This window comes from Nerophis ophidion, linkage group LG09 (assembly GCF_033978795.1).
Source record: "Nerophis ophidion isolate RoL-2023_Sa linkage group LG09, RoL_Noph_v1.0, whole genome shotgun sequence".
In the NCBI taxonomy this organism is placed as follows: domain Eukaryota; kingdom Metazoa; phylum Chordata; class Actinopteri; order Syngnathiformes; family Syngnathidae; genus Nerophis; species Nerophis ophidion.
In genome coordinates, this window is record NC_084619.1 from 49,122,526 (window position 1) to 49,138,561 (window position 16,036).

Sequence of the window (16,036 nt, forward strand, 5' to 3'; positions counted from 1 at the left end):
ATGAGAGTTTGGCTACATCTCCACCGCAACGCACGATGCTCATCAGGTTATGGGCCCAGTAACGCAAGTCTAGAGCAACAACAAGGTAACAGAAGTAAGAAGAACTGTTAGCCAGGAGAAGCTACTAGGCGAGCTCGGATAAAGATGGCGCCGAGAGAACCCCGCGAAAATTGAGGACTCTACAAGCCACAGCCTGAGCAACATTTTGGAGATAGCAAACTATAAAAAGAATACATGTGAAAATGGCCGGAGCAGGAATGCTACAACTGCAGATTGTCTTCGATGGAACAGAAGATAAGTATGATTTACGGGGAACAAGATTCCTCAGCCGTTTACACATCATGAAGCTAAAAGACACCATTTTGAGAGAGCCCACTGGCGAGGCTGCCATCGCGGCAGATCCAGCGAAGAATGCCGATTGTTATGCTCAACTAGTGAACGCACTAGATGATAAGAGCCTATCACTGATAAGACATGACGCCGCCGATGATGGAAGGAAAGCCTTGAAATTATTAAGAGAACATTATTCTGGAAAGAGCAAGCCCAGGATTCTAAACCTGTACACTTCATTGACCACCATAAAAATGGAAGGTAATGAGACTGTGACTGATTATATGATAAGGGCTGAGAATATAATTTCAGCTCTTCGTGATGCAGGAGAGAACATGAGTGACGGGCTGCTTGTGGCCACCATTTTGAATGGACTGCCAGACTCATTCAGACCACTTGCTGTCCACGTTACACAAAATGAGGACAACGTGACATTCAAAGACTTCAAGAGAAGACTGAGGGTTTATGAAGAGTCTGAGAAGATGAGGACAACCGGACCTGCAGACAGTGTGATGAAGACTAACACAAAGCAAAGCAAACAAGGCACCAAGACACACTGGAAGGAAGGGGAAGCCACTCTGACATGTTACAAATGTGGAGAAAAAGGACATATCAGAACCAGGTGTACCAAGAAAGTGTGGTGCAGTCACTGCAAGAGTAACACACACGCAGAGTCTCTATGCAGGAAAAAGGGAAAAGACGGAGCCAGAAAAGTTGCAGAAGAAAAGGAGGACATGGACCAAGAGGATCAATGTTTCATGGCCAAGCATGCAGCAGACGAGAGGCCATCTGTCAACGTCAAGAAGAAAGGGATAATGATTGACGCCGGCGCGACATCCCATATTGTGAACGACATCGCCAAGTTCAAGAGCTTTGACAACACATTCCAGCCCGACACCCATTCTATCGAGCTGGCGGATGGGACCAAGTGCAGTGGGATGGCGCAACGCAGAGGGACGGCGCTGATCTATCTACTAGACAATGAAGGACGCCAACAAAGAGCGCAGCTGCAGGATGCATTGTATATACCGACCTACCCACACGACATCTTCTCAGTGGCAAGGGCAACAAACGGTGGGGCGACAGTGACATTCAAGAAGGGAGACAGCCACATGATCACCAAGAAAGGGGACAGGTTTGACTTCTATGAGAGTGGTAATCTGTTTTACTTACCAACTGTTCAGAAAATTGTTGATAAATGCAATATGTGCCACGACATGCAAACCTGGCATGAGATATTGGGTCACTGCAATTATGAGGATGTACAAAAATTAATGGGGGTGGTAAGAGGTATGAAAATCAGAGGGAGTGCGGCCAGGCCAACATAGCTGTGTGAAATATGTGCAAAGGGTAAATTCACACAGACAAGAAATAGAGAACCAGATAGAAAGGCTACACAGCCCCTACAAGTGGTACATACAGATTTAGCCGGTCCTATGAGAACCCCAAGCTTAGAAGGTCACAAATATGCACAATCCTTCACGGATGACTATTCAGGTGCTATGACTGTATATTTTCTCAAATGCAAAAGTGATGCAGTACACGCTACAGAAAGGTTCTTAGCAGACTCCGCCCCTTTTGGGGAAGTTAAATGTCTACGTTCGGATAATGGTACTGAATTTACGAGCAAGGAATTCAGAGCACTGCTAACCAAAAATAAGATTAAGCACGAGACATCTGCACCCTATTCGCCGCACCAAAATGGCACGGCAGAGAGAAGTTGGAGAACCCTCTATGAGATGGGCAGGTGTATGCTTTTTGACAGTGAACTACCAGACAAAATGTGGAATTATGCTGTACAGACAGCTGCCTATGTGCGAAATAGATGTTACAGTAAACGCACAAAGAAAACACCTTATGAGATGCTCACAGGCAGGAGGCCAGACATGTCCAAACTCCAAAAATTTGGAACGGTGTGTTTTGCATACACGCAGGAGAAAGGGAAGTTAGATCCTAGATGTGAGCAGGGTCGTTTTATTGGGTACGACAAGAACAGCCCAGCTTATCTTGTGTATTATCCAGACATAGAAACGGTCCAAAAACACAGGCTAGTGAAATTTACAAACAAGACAGTCAACGAAAAAGAAACACAAACACATGGGCCACACACTGAGTATCAGGACAGAGAGGTAAACCCCAGGTTCCTTGACAGTGAGGAAAATAATGATGAAAAAATGGGAAACGCATCAGGTCAAAGTGTTAAAGATGATGTTTCTATTACAGAGATTGAAGGTGAACATTCTAGCGCTGGGAAACAGGAAAGAAAGAACCCACCTAGAGTTAGGAGAAGGCCTGTGCGCCTACAAGAATATCACATGGAAGACACAGCAGACATGCTGGTAACTAGTGTAGACTCGTGTTATAGAGCAGTTTGCGACATACCACAAAATTACCAGGATGCCATACGATCAACCAGGTCACAGCAATGGATAAATGCAATGAATCACGAAATGCAGTCACTAAAAGAGAATGATACATTCAAAATCACTCAGTTACCACCAGGCAAAAAGGCAGTGGGGGGTAGATGGGTGTATACACTCAAGAGTAATACAGATGGGTCAGATAAGTGTAAAGCAAGATTTGTTGCAAAAGGTTATAGCCAGAAACAAGGCATCGATTATGAGGAAACATTCTCGCCTACTGCTGACATGACAACAGTCAGAGTAATCATGCAAAAAGCAGTGCAGGAAGATCTAGTTTTACATCAAATGGATGTGAAAACCGCATACCTACACGCACCAATTGACTGTGAGATTTATCTCGAACAACCTGAAGGTTATTAGAAAAAGTCAAAAACAGGAGAGAAGCTAGTATGCAAATTAGAGAAATCCTTATATGGTCTCAAGCAGTCAGGTCGAAACTGGAATTCTCTGTTGCATGCATATCTCACTGAAAACGGTTTTGATCAAAATCTTGCTGATAACTGCCAATACACAAGGGAAACAGAAAATGAAAAAGTGATTTTGATTGTGTGGGTTGATGATCTGATAATTGCTGCTAACAATGAGGAGGTTGTGAAAAATGTCAAAGTGATTCTCACTGAGAGATTTAAAATGAAAGACCTGGGGAAGTTAAACAATTTTCTAGGGATTGATTTTAAACAGTCAGAGGACCAAGTCACAATGTCACAACACAAGTATGTAAACAAAATCCTCTCCAGATTTGGGATGCAAGATTGTAAGGCCAGAGAGACCCCATGCGAGTCAAAACTCGAGTACACAGAAAATGCTGTAAAAATGGAAGAACCAAAGATCTATCGAGAGGCAGTGGGAAGTTTGATCTATTTGGCTACTTGCACTAGACCAGATTTAAGTTATGTGGTCAGTAAACTTTCCCAGCATTTTGCTGAGCCAAGTGAGGAACATTGGAACACTGTAAAGCATGTTTTCAGGTATCTTAAAGGTACAACAGACCGTGGGTTATGTTTTAAAAGGGATGACACAGGTGAACTTGGTCTAATAGTCCACAGCGATGCTGACTGGGCATCTGAGGTCACAGACAGACGTAGCACCACAGGGTACTGTGCCAGTTTAAGTGAGAAAAGTGCACTAATTTCATGGAAAAGTCAAAAGCAACCAACTGTTGCACTGTCTACCTGCGAGGCAGAATACATGGCCTTAGCGTCAGCCATACAGGAGTGTATGTATTTACAACAGTTACTCAAGGGTATTGATAAGTGTCAGTATGCACAAACCAAGGTTTACGATGACAACCAGGGAGCTATAGCACTAGCTAGAAATCCAGTAAACCGACAAAGGTGCAAACATATTGATATAAGGTATCATTTCATTCGTGAAACTGTGAACAGTGGGAGAATATGTTTGGATTATTGTTCTACTGACAACATGATTGCTGACTTGATGACAAAACCAGCCACTAAGCTAAAACTGAAGAAGTTTGCTAAGTATTTGTTTGGCACTTAGTGCAAGAAAAGAATATTGTGTGCCAAAATGTGTTGTTGTTGTTTTATTTTCTATGAAAATTAATGTACCACAATAAGCTAAGAGCGAGTGGGGGTGTTAAGTGTTGTACTGTTGTACGCCCTTACTCATTGTGTCCATTAGAGGGCAGTGTTTACCTCTGTGTTACCTGACACCTATGTTTCCTGTTCCGGGGTCATGAGTTCAATCTGTGTGTCTAGCGGCTGCATATTTACGATGCTGCCGATACAATAAATATATCTACAAGACCAAAGGCAAAGTGTGTCTCATGAGAGTTTGGCTACATCTCCACCGCAACGCACGATGCTCATCAACTTGGTACTATAATTTAATTTTTCCTGTATGTTGTTTTATTTAAAACTTGGAATACTGTAGCCTTTATTTTATTTAAGTGACACTATTATTGTTCTGTTTTGATGGTGGGTTTTATACTTGAGTACTTGGCAGAGGTGGGACCAAGTCATTGTTTTGCAAGTCACAAGTAAGTCTCAGGTCTTTGCCCTCGAGTCTCGAGTCAAGTCCCAAGTCAAGACAGGCAAGTCCCGAGTCAAGTCCAAAGTCAAGACTGGAAAGTCTCAAGTCAAGTCCCAAGTCCTACATTTTGAGTTTCGAGTCATTTCAAGTCCTTTTAACCACAGACTAATACATTTACACAGATTGTGTATGCTTTTAAAACGCTGTATGTATTTAGTATTTAAAAAAAAACTGTGCTGACATTGCACTTCATAATAGCACTATTAACCAGTTATTTTAAACATTTAACTCATTCCTTTAGAGAATGAACACATTTGAAAAAAACAAGTGCAACTGTACTTATTTGCACAAAGGTGTTAACATTGTATTTCCATGGCATATTGCATTGTAACTAGTTCCACAGCAGTTTCTATCCTATTCTTACCTTATCTCGTTGATCTCATCTCATACTGTATGTGTGTTGATGTGTGCGTACACATGAAAAACATAACTACATGAAAATAACAAGGAACAGAGTTGTACTTTTTAGATTTCACGGCCCTATGGAATATGTACACATTCTTAATATAGTATACATTTCAACTGACCTTTATTTGACTATGTTTGTCTTTTTGTAGGTGGCTAAAATATGCGGTGCTGCTGACCACCGTATAACGTTACGTTACTGTATGTGATACAATGACTAACCTAACACTATGTGTAGGTACGTCATGCAACCCTGCTTAAAAAAAATATCACTTGACAAAAAGTATGAATAAGGTAGCGAACTGCAGTGGACGCAACAGTTTGTCGTGTTTGCAATGACGTTATAACCATAGACATATTATAAGTAAACGCAGCATTGGCTGCTGTCACGTGAGCAATGTGGCCGCCATCTTGAAGTGGTGATGAGGAGCCGGCAAGCAGCCTAAACTGACAGTTGACAGGTAGCAAACAAAGATGCTGGGCTGGTGTTCAGCGTTTTCCTGCTCAAATGACCGGACTGTTGAAAATAGGAATCGGTGAATTACTTTTCACAAGTAAGATTGAACATTAACATGGTTGTATTTTGTGAAAAGAATATTACCACAGAGTTGAGAAGAGGCAAATATCTTCAATTTGTATGTGAAAATCACAAATAAATCTTCTGGGGGAGGATGACGCCCCTACAGGTATTTGGTTTACAAACTTTCAGCCCCACCTAAAACAAAATTCACCAGCCGCCACTGATTATGATGCATTCTCATTTTAGGTAAAGTATTAGACAATACTTTCTTAACAGTAAAATTGTAACCAGGAACAAGTCTTCAAGTAACAATATTCAAATACTAACATTTTTGGGTAAGACAGAATTTTGTTTTATTCTGAATCCAGTGAAACAGATTTGTGGTTTTAGCTGATATAAAGACTTTCAGGTCTTTATATGTTTATGTTTAAGTATTTGGCAGACACTTTTATCCGAAGCAACATACATGAAAATTATATATAACAATCACTGTAAACATGATCATTTAAGGGATCACCACTCCACGTCAGCGCCAGTAGGCAGTAGCGCTCGATGCTGCGTACACTTATAAGATGTCTATTTTCATAACCTTATTAGTGAGTTTATAGCATCACTGATTTAACTAAACAGCAAATAAAAGTTACGTTACTCAGCCAAAAAATTTTAACTTACATTCAAAACTTACCCTTCTCTGTGCATCTTCAAATGTCGAACGAAGTTGGAAGTTGTTGCGTCTCTGTCTGTAATCTTCGAACGAACCGCAAGCTTTGCACACTGGAATTCTTTTTTTGTTGACTAACTCGTAGTTTTAATACCCTAACGAAACAATTTTTGGCATCATTTTTCCTCATTGGCGTGTTGTATGAGAGCTCTTCTACGTTGGTTTTCATGCAATTTGATTGGCTGAATACTGTGTGACGAAAATAACGTGGATGTAATTTGATTGGCTGTTGTACTGACAGGTAGCGCGCACACTGTCATCGCACACACGCTGACAGACACGGACAGATACGGAGCGCTCCTGAATAACTTTTTAATCGTTGGGTTTTGGGGAAAGTAGCAAGTCATGTCAAGTCAAAAGGCTCAAGTCCAAGTGAAGTCCCAAGTCATTGATGTTAAAGTCTAAGTCGAGTTGCAAGTCTTTTTACATTTTGTCAAGTCGAGTCTAAAGTCATCAAATTCATGATTTGAGTCTGACTCGAGTCCAAGTCATGTGACTCGAGTCCACACCTCTGGTACTTGGTACCATAATTTTATTTTTCCCGGTAGGCTGCTTTATTTAAAAACTTTATTTATTTTCAGTATTGGTATTCTATTTTACAATCGTTGCACTACTGCCATGTTGAAGCCTTGTTGATCTCTAGTCTTTTGATAGTCTTGTTTTTTTGTTTGTATGTTTACAATAGCTTTTCCATTTAAAGTTTTTTATACGCAAAAAAAATACTGGACAGTAACCATTGTAACCAAATAATGGCCTGGTGCAGGCTGGTGCAAAAATAAATAAAAGCCTTGTGCAAATAACCGCCTGCTTCTTTTAAACGCCCGTCTCCAAAAATGATTTTGTGAAATAAACGCCGGGCTACTATTTGATAATATACGGTATATATATATATATATATATATACATCTTCTACCGCTTATTCCCTTTCGGGGTCGCGGGGGGCGCTGGCGCCTATCTCAGCTACAATCGGGAGGAAGGCGGGGTACACCCTGGACAAGTCGCCACCTCATCGCAGGGTCAACACAGATAGACAGACAACATTCACACTCACATTCACACACTAGGGTCAATTTAGTGTTGCCAATCAACCTATCCCCATATATATATATATATATATATATATATATATATTTGTTAGCCGTGCGTGAAGTTTTGTGATCGTGCGCTACATTTGCTCGCATCCTGTGCATTTCCTGGGGGCTAAGCCCTCCCTGTCCTTTAAAGGCCTACCGAAATGAGATTTTCTTATTCAAACGGAGATAGCAGGTCCATTCTATGTGTCATACTTGATCATTTTGCGATATTAACATATTTTTGCTGAAAAGATTTAGTAAAGAACATCGACGATAAAGTTTGCAACTTTTGGTGCTGATAAAAAAGCCTTGCCTGTACCGGAAGTGGCAGACGATATGCGCGTGACGTCACGGGTTGTGGAGCTCCTCACATCTGAACATTGTTTACAACCATGGCCACCAGCAGCGAGAGTGATTCGGACCGAGAAAGCGACGATTCCCCCATTAATTTGAGCGAGGATGAAAGATTCGTGGATGAGGAAAGTGAGAGTGAAGGACTAGAAAAAAGAAAAAAAAGACTATACAGTGGGAGCGATTCAGATGTTATTAGACAAATTTACTAGGATAATTCTGGAAAATCTCTTATCTTCTTATTGTGTTACTAGTGTTATAGTGAGATTATATGGTCGTACCTGTACAACCTGAAGGTCGGCCCCGCACCGTTCTTCAGCACCAGTCGACGGGTGGTGGCGATGCCAATCTCTGCCCTTCACAAGGGACCCTCTTCGAAACACTATCTTTGGAAATGATCGCTGCATAATACACTGTACTTTGTGTTTGTGGTCCAATCCAACCGTGTTCGCTTGACCGCTCTGTTCCATAGTAAAGCTTCACCGTTATCTTTCGGGAATGTAAACATTGAAACACCGGCTGTGTTTGTGTTGCTAAAGGCGGCCGCAATACACCGCTTCCCACCGACAGCTTTCTTCTTTGACGTCTCCATTATTCATTGAACACATTGCAAAAGATTCAGCAACACAGATGTCCATAATATTGTGGTATTATGCGCTGATAACAGACGACTTATAGCTGCGAACGGTGCTGGTACAAAATGTCCTCCACAATGCGTGACGTCACGCGCACGCGTTACCATACAGCAACGTTTTAGCATGATTTAAAATTGCATTTTAGTAAACTAAACCGGCCGTATTGGCATGTGTTGCAATGTTAAGATTTCATCATTGATATATAAACTCTCAGACTGCGTGGTCGGTAGTAGTGGGTTTCAGTAGGCCTTTAAAGCTAGTGACGCTCCTGCTCCAGACCATCTGCTTAGTGTCACCCTCACAGCCTGCTCTCTTTTTGTTCTCTCTCACTGCTGTGAGTTGTGCTTTCAAAACAAAACCATGTATAACTCCGTGGTATATTTTTTGGGGACAAATGTGTCTTTCTCCAATAATGAAGTATTGAAAAAGCACGTTTCCCCCAGTGCGACACCTATGTATGTGATGTGTTGTGAAGTGCCTCCCTCTTTGGGATTAGGCCCCGCCTCCTCAGCCACCAAGTCAGAGTGCACGCAGCACAGAAGTGCAAACATGAAGCGTGCATTGGTGTGTGTGTTGATGGCTGCCTTGAGCCTTGGTAAGGTAATTTGAGGTGAGGATGTCAGGTTATATGATGTTTGACCACATTTGTTGTCCTCTGACAGGATGCGGTAGCCAGACGGTGCACCAGCCAGCAGAGAATGTGTACGCCATGAAAGGCGACTCAGTGACGCTGGACTGCAGCTATGAAAACTCTGGAGGCAACGACTACATCTTCTGGTACAAACAGCACGGGTCGGCGGCACCAAAGTCCATCCTGAGCCTCGCCATAAGGAGTCAGGGCAAGACTGAGAGCAGCTTTGAAAAGAGGTTCAGCTGCAGCATCAATGACACCGCCAAGCGAGCTCCTCTGAAGATCCAAGACGTGCAGCTCAGCGACTTTGCAATCTTCTACTGCGCCATTAAGCCCACAATGACTGACTTCGCTGCTGCACCCACACAAAAACCTCTGTAGGCTCCTCATCCCACTGTGGCTGTTTGAGAGCTGGTTCTGAGGATGTTTTCACAACTTTTGTCGTTGTCAGGACATCACAGGGGTGGCGAACTGGAGCTGTTTTTTTCTTCTCACCAGACTCCAAAAGTTTGCTGGACTTAACCATTAATTTGTACATCAGTCCCTCAAAGATTTTGCTATGTTGCCAATTCACACAAGTTCAACCAGTATGTGTGCCCCTTAACTTTGTCCGATCCCCCCAGTTTTACACAACAATTTGGCCAATCATTACATCATGATAGCACATATAAATCAGCATGAAAACACTTCTACGGACATCACATGTGGGACGGTTCAATAAGTCAGAAATGTTTCAGTTAAACTGTGAAACTTACAAACATTGCTTAAAGTGATAAATGAAGAACCTTTTTGGGGTAAAACGCCGTGGACACTTATTCCTGATTTATGTCATTCAAAACAGGAAGTACATTTTGAACCTGCAATCCCTGCACTGAACAAACTTGTCCAACAGATGGAACCATAGCACAATCATAATTTCAGCTGTCTATTTTCCAGGTGAGAGGCAGGATTTATGATCTACAATAAACTTACAGGGAGCAGGAAAGCGGGGAAACAGCAGACCACTCGATGATGTAAACATAGGGACACAAGAAAGTGATCACAGCGCCACTAAAAATAGTTTGTCTGCTTTAGCACTCATAATAACAATATCCCTAATACTTGGTTAATATTTAAGCCACAAATAGTAACTTGAGTATTGTTGATGCTTTTAAAATGGTTATTAATCCAATTGTATGTGCGGAATAATGGAGCTCCTACTGGCTCCGCTGTAAGCTGACTTTTATGTACATTTATTTTATATTTGGACTGTATTTTTAAAAAATAGGTGTTGTCTTTGTGTTGTAGTGTAACCATTACTCACACCCACGATACTCTTTTTAAAATAGAGCTTGTGCTGCTTTTTCACTCTTTTGTAGTGGTGACATTTTGCTACCTGGAAGGGAATGACAAAACATTTTTGCTTGTGTTTACGTAACTTAATCCTTTTAATCTTTTCCACAAAAAAACAAGTGGAGTTTGCCAAATTTAATGGCACATTTGTAACATGACAATAAAAATTTTCTGATTAGGAACACTTCGACAAAGTCAGCAATTAAATTATGTACAAGTGACCATGCCAGGATTAAGATGACTAAACTCAAAAGACATGGTTTGTAAATATGAAAATAGACAAACGGCAAGACATTATGAACATTCAATATTCATGCCAATGTTCCCAACAGATCGTTCCAGACCGTCTGCTTAGTGTCGCCCTCACAGCCTGCTCTCTTTTGGTTCTCTCCCCCTGCTGTGAGGTAAGGGCCCTGTCAGTCACATGATGATGTGTTGCGCTTTCAAAACCATGTTCCGCGGTTAATTTTTTGGGTGGAACAAATGCGTCTTTCTCCAATAATGAAATATTGAAGGGGCACTTCCCCCCTGTGATGTGTTTTGCAGTGCCTCCGTCTTTGGGATTAGACCCCGCCTCCTCAGCCACCTAGTCAACGTGCACAAAGGGTATGAGTGCAAACATGAAGCGTGCATTGGTGTGTGTGCTGATGGCTGCCTGGAGCCTTGATAAGGTCATTTGAGGTGAGCATGTTAGGTTATATGATGTTTGACCACATTTGTTTTCCTCTGACAGGATGTGGCAGCCAGACGGTGCACCAGCCAGCAGAGAATGTGTACGCCATGAAAGGCGACTCAGTGATGCTGGACTGCAGCTATGAAAACTCTGGAATCAACAACTACATCTTCTGGTACAAACGGGACGGGCAGGCGGCACCAAAGTTTATCCTGAGCCTCTCAACATTCGGTCAGGGCAAGATTGAGAGCAGGTTTGAAAAGAGGTTTAGCTGCAGCATCAATGACACCGCCAAGCGAGCTCCTCTGAAGATCCAAGACGTGCAGCTGAGCGACTCTGCTGTCTTCTACTGCGCCATGCAGTCCACAATGACTGACAGCTCTGCTGCACCCACACAAAAACCTCTGTATGCTCCTCATCCCACTGTGACTGTTTGAGAGCTGGTTCTGACAATTTCCCAGCTTTTGTCGTTGACAGGACATCAAAAGGGTGGCAAACTAGAGCTGTTTTTTTTCTTCTCACCAGACTCCAAAAGTTTGCTGGACTTAACTGTTAATTTGTACATTCCTTAATCAGTCCCTCCAGGATTTCACAATGTTTCCAATTCACGCAAGTTCAACCATTATGCACGCCCCTAAACTTTGTCGTATCCTCACAGTTTGACCGCGAACTTTGGCCAATCATTGACCTTTTTGCTTATTGAATACGTCCGAGCAGCACACAAACACAATGCAACTGTTAACCAATCAAATGTCTCCCTGCATCGCTCAACATCTTCACTTCCTGGTTTACGTCAACAGAGATTATGTGATGATCCGTCAAATTCACGTCTTGTCATGTTTCTTTAGTTTGTGTTTATTTCCTGTCAGCACTCTTATTTTAGTTCCACTTCCTGCATGTCTCCCGCAGCGCTCGTTTACCTCACCTGTCCATGATTGGCAGCCTGGCACACCTGGTTGCAGTTGCCTTGCAGTTGCCTTGCCCTCCAGTCAGGGCTCCATAATTGTTTCCTATTTCCTGTTTCTTGTGTCAATTAGATTAGATTAGATTAGATTAGATTAGATAGTACTTTATTTATTCCGTCAGGAGAGTTCCTTCAGGAAAATTACAATTATCAGCACAATCCCATTCAAGATCGAACAAACATTACAGGGAGACAGAACAGGATCGCTGACGGGTCTGCCGGCTTCCAGCGCCCCTTACAAAAAAGATGAGATACAGGTAAAAAATAAATGTAAAACATCGGTCTTAGCCTGGGCCCTGGAGAGGGGGTGCCGACTGAGGCCAAGGGAAAAAAACAAAACAAAAAAATAACTACTCATAGCCATAGTAGACATCCCTCTTACATGTTTGTAAGAGGGAAACATCAGACATCAAAGAACACAGAGGACATTAAAGCAGCAGATACAACCAGACACTTCTACATACAGCTATGAATAAAAAGTCAAATAAACATATACACTGTGGTGGCCTCTGCGGTGTTCCACGCCATCGTCCGCTGGGGTGGAGGGAGCATGGCCAGAGACAGGAGCAGACCAAACAAAGCAACCAACACAGCCGACTCCACTCTCGGCCAGTGTCCAGTCCGCATGGATGAGCGATGATACGTCCAAGGAGACTGAGGTGTCCGACACCTGCTCACCCAGCTAAGACACCGAGAAGCCTCTCCGTCCCAGCGCTCAGTGCTAGTTCCCCAGTCCTGTCACCTCATCCGCATCTCCTCCAGTCCCTCCAAACCTACTTCGGTGTGGCAGACACCCAGCAGCTGGTCTCCATGGCCAAAAGGCTCCCGGGAGTTGTTGTTTTTTTTGTCAGTGTCATTGTTCCCTACACTATTTCCTTTTTGACATCAAAGTCTTGTTTTCCTGTGCAACGCTTGCCATCTGTGCATCTTGGGGTTCAAGACCAACAGACCCTCACAGAATTATCCAGCCAAATACAAACCCCCAGAGATTTGGTGGGCTGTCTGGAGGCAACAAATGGCTACTCGAGAGAATGCTGCCGAGGAGAAGTGTACCGGCTTGGTCTCTATGATGGATAAGCTCTGCAGCTTGTGTGCTGAAACTGGAACTGGAATGACAACAACTGGAACTGGAGCGACAGGAGCTGGAGCGACAGGAACTGGAACTGGAGCGACTGGAACTGGAACTGGAGCTGGAACGAAAGGAACTGGAACTGGAGCAAGAGGAATTGGAGCGATTGTAACTAGAACTGGAGAGACTGAAACTGGAGTGGCTGGAACTGGAGCGACTGGAACTAAAACTGGAGCAACTGGAACTGGAACTGGAGCAACTGGCACTGGAGCGACTGGAACTGGAACTTGAACGACAGGAACTGGAACTGGTCTTGGCGCAGCGACTGGAGCTTGTCTTGGCGCAGCTACTGGAGCTTGTCTTGGCGCACTGACTGGAGCTTTTCTTGGTGCAGCCACTAGAGCTTGTCGAGGAAGTGCAGCGACTTTAGATGCTAGCTGAATAGCAGCAGGTTTAGACACTAGTCGAGAACTTGGCAGAGGTGATCGAGCTGGGGGTTGCAGCTTGGCATGCCGATGGACTGCTGGTGGTGGACGAGCTCGAGTCTTAAGGGGCGCAGCTTGGCATTCAGAAGGAGACTGTGGCTGACAAAATCTAAATTTCAGAAAAAATTTCCTGATAATGTTTAATTTTGGAATTAAAGTCTTAAGGAGGTGGGTGACAAAGGGAAACAGAAGGAAAAAAAATAAAATTCTGGTCTGTGACTTCCTTTGATGACGCCGGCGGAGTGATGTCATCGACGCGCGCCAGTTCAGTGACGTCATCAGAGCTAGAGTGCATTCTTCGACCGCCCATGTAGTGAACTGTTCGGCAAAGTGATGAATCAGATTACGAAACTTCGGCGGCGAGGAATACTGCGCTGATTGTGGCGTCCTGCTGTCCAGAGGAGGAGTTTGGGGGAATGACGTGTCCTGGTGCCGAGGCGGAGCCTTTCTGGCTGGCTTCCGTCTTCGCCGGCGCGTCTCCATCTCCTTATTGTCAGCTGCTGGAGAACTGACACCCTGGCTTCTTCCTGTCACAATTTGGGTTACAGCTCAATGTGCGGTTTGTTCTCCCGGGATGCAGAGCGGACAACTCCGGACAAAGCGTGAAGTTAGGTGTATGGTTTAATTTACAAATTCAACAACACAAGACTTAGGAGAAAAGTGGACATCGCACTGGATGCTAGTTTAGCATGAGCTAGGAGGCAAGCGAAAAAACATTCGTAACAACAGCGTAAAGCAAAACAAAGAAGCCAGGACGGGTGACCGGCAAAGGCAGGCTTAAATAGTGTCTCTGATTGGAAACAAGGGAGCGTCCCGAACACAAGAGGCAGGTGAAAATAATTTGTAACCATGGTAACAAACTCAAGAGGTGCACAAACAGGAACTGAAGGAGTCCAAAATTAACCGAAAACACAAAACCTGATCCGGACCACAGATCATGACAGTCATGGACCCACCAGCTGTGGAACCTAGCTCTCCAACAGCTAAAATTACTCAATCAGTCCACAGTGATGTTTTAGTGAATTTATTGAGGAAAACGAGTGACCATGCCAGGATTAAGATGACTAAACTCAAAGGACATGCTTTCTAAATATGAAAATAAACAAACGGCAAGACATTGTAAACATGTAATATTCACGGCAATGTTCCCAACAGTTCGTTCCAGACCGTCTGCTTCGTGTCGCCCTCACAGCCTGCTCTCCTTCATATCTCTTCCCCTGCTGTGAGGTAAGGGCCCTGTCAGTCACATGATGATGCGTTGCGATTTCAAAACAAGATCACGTATACCTCTCCATATATTTTTTGGGGACAAATGCCTCATTCTCCAATAATGAAGTATTGAAGAGGCACGCTTTCCCCCAGTACTACACCTATGTATGTGATGTGTTTGTGAAGTGCCTCCCTCTTTTGAATATGGCCCCGCCTCCTCAGCCACCAAGTCAGAGTGCACTCAGCACAGGAGTGCAAACATGAGGCGTGCATTGGTGTGTGTGCTGATGGCTGCTTGGAGCCTTGGTAAGGTCATTTGAGGTGAGCATGTCAGGTTATATGATGTTTTACCACATTTGTTGTCCTCTGACAGGATGTGGCAGCCAGACGGAGCACCAGCCAGGAGAGAATGTGTACGCCATGAAAGGCGACTCAGTTACACTGGAGTGCAGCTATGAAAACTCTGGAGGCAACGACTACATCTTCTGGTACAAACAGGACGGGCAAGCGGCACCAAAGATCATCCTGAGCCTCTTCATGAAGAGTCAGGGCAAGACTGAGAGCAGCTTTGAAAAGAGGTTCAGCTGCAGCATCAATGACACCGCCAAGCGAGCTCCTCTGAAGATCCAAGACGTGCAGCTGAGCGACTCTGCAGTCTTCTACTGCGCCATTCAGCCCACAATGACTGACATCTCTGCTGCACCTGCACAAAAACCTCTGTAGGCTCCTCATCCCACTGTGGCTGTTTGAGAGCTGGTTCTGAGGATGTTTTCACAACTTTTATCGTTGTCAGGACATGACAGGGATGGCGAACTGGAGATGTTTTTTTATTCTCACCAGACTCCAAAAGTTTGCTGGGTTTAACCAATGATTTGTACAGCAGTCCCTCAAAGATTTCGCGATGTTGCCAATTCACACAAATTCAACCACTATGCGTGCATCTTAACTTTGTCCAATCCCCCCAGTTTTGCCGCACAATTTGGCCAATCATTACATTACGATAGCACATATACATAAGCATGAAAACACTCCTACAGACATCACATGTGGGACGGTTGAATAAATAGAAAAATGTTTCAGTTAAACTGTGAAACTTACAGGCAATAAATGATAAATGAAGAATCTTTTCGAGCAAAAACGCTAGGGACACTTATTCCAGGTTT

General features: G+C 43.6%; 2 gene segments (V, D, J or C); both read left to right on the forward strand.

Annotated features, from left to right (window-relative positions):
* Nucleotides 1–9,033: 9,033 nt before the first annotated feature.
* LOC133559396 (T cell receptor alpha variable 14/delta variable 4-like) lies at nucleotides 9,034–11,346 on the forward strand. The segment is given in 5 exon segments: nucleotides 9,034–9,105; nucleotides 9,173–9,518; nucleotides 10,806–10,877; nucleotides 11,020–11,144; nucleotides 11,207–11,346. Coding segments are annotated over 4 exon segments (585 nt in total).
* Nucleotides 11,347–11,590: 244 nt separating this feature from the next.
* Nucleotides 11,591–15,995, forward strand: LOC133559402 (T cell receptor alpha variable 38-1-like). The segment is given in 2 exon segments: nucleotides 11,591–15,179; nucleotides 15,247–15,995. Coding segments are annotated over 2 exon segments (396 nt in total).
* Nucleotides 15,996–16,036: the final 41 nt, after the last annotated feature.